This window comes from Pterocles gutturalis, unplaced genomic scaffold (genome assembly GCF_000699245.1).
Source record: "Pterocles gutturalis isolate BGI_N339 unplaced genomic scaffold, ASM69924v1 scaffold37053, whole genome shotgun sequence".
Classification (NCBI taxonomy): domain Eukaryota; kingdom Metazoa; phylum Chordata; class Aves; order Pterocliformes; family Pteroclidae; genus Pterocles; species Pterocles gutturalis.
This window is the reverse complement of record NW_010119272.1, coordinates 10,367-17,698: the sequence shown is the minus strand read 5'-3', so window position 1 is coordinate 17,698 and position 7,332 is coordinate 10,367. Positions and strand designations below refer to the sequence as shown.

General features: G+C 55.0%; 1 protein-coding gene across 1 annotated transcript in view; it reads left to right on the top strand.

The window, feature by feature from the left end:
- ACER1 (alkaline ceramidase 1) overlaps positions 1-5,913 on the top strand; it is a 10,041-nt gene extending 4,128 nt beyond the window's left edge. The window contains exons 2-6 of the mRNA XM_010076521.1: positions 2,391-2,505; positions 2,850-2,988; positions 4,084-4,221; positions 4,813-4,950; positions 5,745-5,913. Coding sequence (XP_010074823.1) covers positions 2,391-2,505; positions 2,850-2,988; positions 4,084-4,221; positions 4,813-4,950; positions 5,745-5,913 — 699 coding nt within the window. The remainder of the gene's footprint in view (positions 1-2,390; positions 2,506-2,849; positions 2,989-4,083; positions 4,222-4,812; positions 4,951-5,744) is intronic.
- Positions 5,914-7,332: the final 1,419 nt, after the last annotated feature.

Here is a 7,332-nt window from a genome sequence, read left to right as displayed (position 1 = left end):
GGCAAATGCCAGTCGAGGTGGGCTTGGCTGAAGCACCCAGAGGAGTAACTCACACTTGTTAGGAAATGGGACATCGCTGTGAGCTCACACAGTGGAAAACCACAGGGATGAGTCACTCTCCGGGGTCAGATCACATCTCAGCTCCATCACCACTCGCTTATCTCCCCGGCATCCCAGGCAAAGGGAGCTGGTGCCAGTGCAACCCATAGAAGCCATGCTGGGGGGACTCAGCGTGAGCAGAAAAACTGGAAAAACTTCCTAATGGGAGTACCGGGAGCAAAACCCTCCTAAGCACATTTGAGACGGAGGCTTGCCACATCCTAGAGGGAGGACAGAAGGCAGCACTTACAAATCAGGGCTTGGATCTGACAAGTGATGAAGACCCGCTGTCCCTCACAGACGTGGTTTTGGAGCTGCTCTCTCCTAAGCTCTGCGTTTGGCTGCTTTGTGAGGAACCACTCTATCTTTTCAACCCTATTGGCACCGTTCCCCTGATTATCCCTCCCCCCAGATATCTGATCCTGGCACATCTCGTACTGAATTAATGAAGCGATAACATTGCTCTCATGTCACTAATGGCACTGTTGCAATGCCCACTGTTAGACCTCTCTATCCACAATCCCAGACACCCACATTTCCTCACTTTGGCGTGCTGGCTCTTGCATGCTGCTGCCTTTTCTGCAAGCGTTTAGTCTCTTCTTGCTGTCCCTGCTTGTCTTCCAAAAGCGACTTTAACCATTTTGCAGCAAACGTTTGCAAGACAGTTGTTACTTTAACACACGGTTTGATTTCTTGATCGTTTCTGATTAGTTTGACCTCAAGTGGGAGCAGCACTTCTCTTTTCATAGCTGGAAGGGGAACAGGCTTGGATTTGGCTTTAAGCACCTACGGAAAACCAATACACTTGACCTGCGAATTGCTGTTCATGGGAGCATCAATTTGCTTCATGAAAGCCTTAGTGAAATTCAAGATTAATCTCCAGGTGTTAAAGGGAATAGAGACCTTACATTAAATGTGAATTGCGCTTCCCTCTGGAATAGGAGAGGGTGTGTTTCATACAGAGGACAACATCCCTGTGATTTGCAGCCCTGTTACCATAAACTGAGATCCCACGGGATGTCACAAGCCAAGTGTTGATTTTGCACTTCACCTGGTGCGTGTGAGGGCTGCTGAGCGGTGAGACTCCAGCTGTGGATGTCAGATTCCAGGCTTGGGGTCTGGGTAAGCATCTAGCTGGAAGATGAAAGGAAAAGGATTAAAAGTCACCCTGGTGGCTTGCCAAATGGCGTTTTACCAGATGGCTCTGCCCTGCTCTTCCCAAGCCCCCAAGAGCTGTCTGGCGGGTACCTTTCATAAGCAAGAAAGATTTTTCCTGGGGAGGATTTTCCCTGTGATATCCAGTTCCTGATGTTGCAAAATCAGGTGCAAAAGCCAGGGTAAGACCCCAGGATTATTTCAAGCTTCATTCCCCCATAGCTGCAAATCCCGATCCAGCAGCCAGGTCCAGGCTTTGGGCACTTGCTGCTCCTCCACAGCCCCCACATTTTGCCCATCAGCATCTGCCATTCCCCGAAGCACTGGCACCTTTGACCAGCCCAGGCGGCAGCAGCAGGCTGAGCCCCAATCCCATCCCCTCCTCCCCAGATAAATCCAAATCTGTCAGCGAAGCATTTTTGCAGAGTTGGAAATCAGGGCAGAATAATTTCACCGCATTCATTTGCTCGGTATGTTTAAAGGAGGTTTATTACTTCATGTAATTACTAGTGCCCAGAATATCTCCCCCCCGCCCTGGCCAGGTGGCTTCGCACATGACACTGCAGTATGTCACCTCAACCCTGCTCCTTCCCATCTACCAGCCTCCTGCTTGTCCTGCTGCTCCCCACCGCACCCACGCCCAGTTAAAGATGGGTTTCGTGACGGTGGCTTGCTGTCCTGGCCCAGCACCTCACACCCCCCAGCCCCTCGCAGCAAGCTGGCTCGTGGCCCAAAGGGACAGAAGAGTTTCAGGCAGGTCTGGGTTGACAGGAGATGACTGCAAAGAGAAGAGCTTTGGCAGCTTGCTTGAAGATGCCGTGCAGCTGAAGCTAAACCATCACCCGAAAGGGGCTCACCAGCTTCCCCAGGGCTTGCTGGTTCTGGAGGCACTTTGCAGGGAGAGCACAGATGTCTGCAGCCACCGCTGTCACAGCAATAGCTGTCCTTCCAGTTCCAGCCTCGCTTCTCGAGAAACGCCCCTGCCCTCTCCCTGTGCCAAGAGTAATACCTGCTTCCACACGATGCTTTCCACTGCAGATCCGTATCCCCTTCGCACACCGGGACACTGAGGCACACGGTGGCATGGGACGTGCCCGAGATCATGCAATAAGCTGAACGTGCCTCTTGTTTTTCAGATCAGCAATGTAGCCTTCTTTGTCCTCGCTCCTGTCCTGCTCTACCTGAACCGGCAGTACCGCCAGCAGCGCCCCGTGCCCTTGTACATCGTCTCTGCCCTGCTCCTCTGCGTAGGTGGGTGCCAAGGCTGGGAGAAGATTGGACAGGTTGCCAGAGTACCCGACTGTTCACTCATGATACCTTAGTCGCCAAAGCACGGGGGCAGGCTGGGGTGAGAAACCAAACAGCCGCGTCTGTTGGAAGCCCTGCAGCTCGTGGTTCCTGCACAGCTTCCAGCCCAGTAAATCCCCGTGGTGCTGTGTGGACTGACTCACTCAGGCCTCTGTTAACACCAAGGTCCATGCCCTGCTCTTCAGGAACGGTGTGTCTTTAGGAATGGTCCCCAAGAACTTCCCAGGCCAGGTGGGCTTGTGCAAGGGTGGAGCTTTGCTGACACAAGCTGTCCTTGCCCCTCTCAGGTATCTTCTCCACGTACTTTCACATGACCCTGAGCTATGTGGGACAACTCTTGGATGAGCTCTCCATCCTCTGGACGCTGGCTGTAGCGTATTCCTTCTGGTACCCAAAGATTTACTTCCCCAGGTGCATCAAGAGCAGGTACAACTCAGAGGGACACAGGGTTGCAGGCTCTGAGGGGAGGGATGGGACACTGACATCTGTGTGACCCACAGGTCTCCCCCACCAGCCCCCAGCCCACTCCCCTGAATTGAGGTTCCTGCAGTTTGCTTTGGGACCAGACCCTCCGATACTCTGCCAGTGGAAGAGGAAGAAACCATCCTTTGGGGAAGGGCTGTGCTGGGCTCCTGTCGACTGGAGCTGTTTGTCTTTGCAAAGCTGCAGAGGAAACTTTGCATGGGGAATTTCAAACTGAATTAGGAAATGAAATGTTCCTGAGCCCTGGCGTTCAATTACCCATGCTGTCACACTGTCACAGCATCCCCTGCCATCCGCGGGGAGCTTTCCCTGGAGGCTGATGGGGTCCCTCCCCCGTTACCACCCCACATTTCAAAGGCTGTTTGCAGAAGGGCTGGCTGGGCTAGAGGAGCTTGGCAGAAAGGATGGGGATACTGGGCGAGCATGGATCAGCAGAAGCAGGAACCCAGCAGGGCTGTGCTCAGAGGATGGTCCATCCTGGCAGGCTTGCTGGAGCCCCCTGAGCCAGCCCAGTTAGAAGCCTTGCAAAGGTCTGCTCCAGGTCTGCCAAGGAGGAGGTCACCAGGAGTTCACTGTGGAGACAGGCTGGGGGAGAGGGGAAGGGACTTGGGAAGGGATTTGCATGTGAAAGGCCCCTCTGAGCCCTATTGTTATTGGGTCAGCCCCAACCTGCATGTTTGCAGGGCTCCAGCCCCTGCCCCTGCTGGGACTCCTGCTTTGCAGCCCTTCCCTGTGCAAAGCTCTGATGCCTTTTGCCTCTCGATGGTCATCTCTGGCACCACCGTCAAAGTGCACCAGTTACCTCTAGGCTGTGTTCCCCACTCTGTCATGGACTAACTGGAGGGCTTTGGGCAAAGCACAGATATAAACCGATAGCTCAGCCTTCCTGCCAGGACTCTTGCAGAGGCTGAGGTCAGCCATGTGCAAACAGATCGGAGGTACTGGAGAAGGGTTTCCTCTCTCAGGCAACCTCTCCCACCTTTATCGTTCCATCCTGTGAACCTCAGGGGCACTGAGCTAACTCCCAACTCCCCTTAGGAAGCAATTCTTCTGGTTGAGTGGTGTCACTACCGTGATCAGTACCTTGCTGTCCTTCATCAAACCATCCGTCAATGCCTACGCGCTCAACGGCATCGCCTTCCACCTGCTGTACCTGGTCTGGCGTGAGCTGAAAAAGTAAGGAGGGGGCTGAGAGGGGTTATCTGCAAGCCCATTGCACGTTCCTGGCAGGTTCACCCGTGGCAGTGACTCTGTGCATGACAGTGACTCGAACCCAAGTTTTTATCAGCCACATGTTGGACTACCAGTTCTGCAAAGAGTTGGGGCAGCCTGCGAGGGACGAGGAAGAGGCGCAGGCAGGACTGAGGGCAGTGGGATACTAGAAGGCCATCTGGCCCAGGTGCCACACAGAATGGGGACAATCCATGGGACAAGTGCATCTTCTCCTCCCTAGATGCCATTTCTGCAGCTCTTTTCCCTTTGTGGGGGACTTGGGAACCAGTGTGGGGTTGGGAGAACCCCCCAGGGTCTGGGGAGAAAGACAGGAGTGCCCTGGTATCTCGTAGCATCATCCCCACCCACAGAAAGTCAGGAACTCCCTCTACAGAGCCACACTTCTCCAGTTCTTGTGGTCTGATGAATACCCTCCAGAAGAAACTTGCTGGGTTTTGCCCTGTTGCATTAGCACTTGCAGACAGGAACCTGTCCCCTTTAAAACTCTCTTTCCAATACAATACTCTGCTCCCTCTCCCTCGCTATGTCTTCCAGGTGTGATGACAAAAGGGTTCACCGGATGGCTGCAGTCATGGTCATTTGGTGGCTACTGGCCATCACCAGCTGGATCAGTGACAGGTGGCTCTGCGGGCTCTGGCAGGCGATCAACTTCCCCTACTTCCACAGCTTCTGGTGAGTGCTCTAGCATAGGGGCAGGAACCCCAGCCCAAACATTTCAGGGGCTGAAGGGCCACAGCTAAAGAGAAACGGCAGCAGGGATGTGATACTCAACCAGGGAGCTGCCGCATCTCTGCCAAACCCTCTGTCCCTTTCCTCTGTCGCTATTGATGCTGCTCCTCATCCTGGCCCCAGCACAAAGGATTTGCTCCTAATCACTGCTTCATATCCCTTACCTCCTCCGCGCTACCCAAACGGTGTTTTGGGAGTGAAATTGTTCTAAAAGTCCCTCCAGCTAGGCAGCTTGCTTCCAAAGGGCTGCACCTCCTCCCTGGAAGCTGCACGAGGTGCAATGTTCTTGGAGTTATTTTAACAGCCAGACTGAAAGACAGCGATTTGCTTGGGCAAGACATTTCAGCGTCTGCCCAAATGTGGCTGTAAGTGCTGCACACAGCGCGCATTCTCGGATTTATCCTCAGAAACCACCGGGATGACTGGGGCAGATGCCCAGCGCTGCTGGGCTGGGCGAGGCAAGGTGGAATGGGTGGTTCGGGGCCAAAGTCCTTTATATCACCCCATCCCTGCTGCTCACGGAACGGTGCCAGCCTGGGCTCGCACAGCTCTTCTAGGATTTCCCCACGGTCACAATCCCTGCGGGACCCACACTCCCTTCAGCCCTCATGCATCACAGGACTGGGACCTTTCCCTGCCATTGCCGTACCCCTGACTCCAGCCTCGCAGCGGCAAAGCCGGCCGGAGCAGATGGAGTTACCCCCGTCCAACACGTGGCTTTTTGGTTTCCTTTTCAGGCACGTGCTGATAGCCATGTCCCTCCTGTACTGCTGCCCACTGGTCATATATTTTGATGTCATCTACGAGATGCCATCCTTCAAGCCAAAGCTGGAATATTGGCCCAGCAACTCCTGGCCTGTCGTGGTGCCTTACGTTGCCCTGGAGGAACCCCACAAACAGTGCTAGAGCTGGTCACCCTCAGGCATCCCTCGGGCACGGGGTGCGTGATGCACACGGGTGCGTCTGCACGGGGAGCACCTCAACTGCGTGCCTGGTCCTCGGAGAAGGGCAATGTGGCTAATGGATGGGGCAGGGAGCAGCTGAGGCCTCGTGATGCTGGGCATGAAGCAGGGTGGTAGCCCACAGGTGCCTTGGAAGACTCTGCCCAGACTGGCATCCGGGGAATCAAAGATCTCCTCCTCCTCCAGCAGATCCCCACAGAGAAGGGGAGGGAGATGGTGCTTCTTCTGTGTCTTCTGCATTAGGCAAGAGCTGGCACCCCTTCCTGACAAGGGCACAGCGGAGAACACAGAAGCCAAACTGGTGACAGCTGGGTTTGTGGGGGCTGCTCTAATTATTATTCTTAATTTTATTTATTGATGGATGTGGTCTCACTCAGGAGAGCTGTACATTAAAGCTACGGACACTGACTTGCACTGAGCCCCTTTCTTTCCCCTGACTGCACCACGTCCCCCATTATCTCCCAGTTGCTCCCCCAGACAGCGTGGCCAAACCTCTCTCTGACCTAGGGAGAGCTGTTGACACAGAGAAATCCTCCTGGGTGACAGCCCAAAAGAGGCGCTGCCTGCCCAGGTCCTGGGTTGCTCTACTCCAAGCTCTACCCCTTCTCCAGCCCCAGTGGCCCTTGTTCCCCTCCAGCTGTGACAGTCTCCAATGGCCATGTGTCACTCGGCAGACTCCCCTGCTGGCTGCAAAGGCTGGCTGGTGGCAGAGAGGAAGGTAAGGAGCCCATACGTTAGATAAACACATCAGGACCTTTGCAAGAACAAAGAGAAAATGTAAAGCCCCAGAGAAAGCCCGCTGCTGTGCCACGGGTACAGAGCGATGCTCTCCGGGTTCTCCCCATAGCATAACAGCCATGAAGTTGCTCTCACGGCCACAGGAGATGCTCTTGTTCTCCGAGCCTTGAGCTGAGCACTGTCGTGGGTCTGGGTCCTCGTACAACCAGCGGGGACTCTCTCTGGAGAGCAGCAGGAGGCTGGCAGAGCGGCTGAGGCTGGCTGCCTGCAATGCTGCCACGACAAGGTCACACCACTCCAGGGACCAGGGGCTTTTTAACCCCTGTGAATAAAGCAGAAGGAGCAGCACTGCGGGCTCAGCCTCTGAGGCAGAAGGTGTTGTACCGCCTGCCACGCAGCGCCCATGCCACGGCCCTCCCGGGGCTGCTGCTGCCTCGTGGGTCCCTCTGCAATGGTCCCCAGAGCCACTAGATGGCAAATTTGGCTCATGAACCCGGAGCAATATTTCATCTGGGAGGAGGTATGCTGTGCACAAGGACTGAACCCCCAGGCCTGCTCCCTCTGATCTCTCCATCCCCCAGCACCGGGGTCAGACACCTTTCCACCAGCCTGGCCACCGATGCAA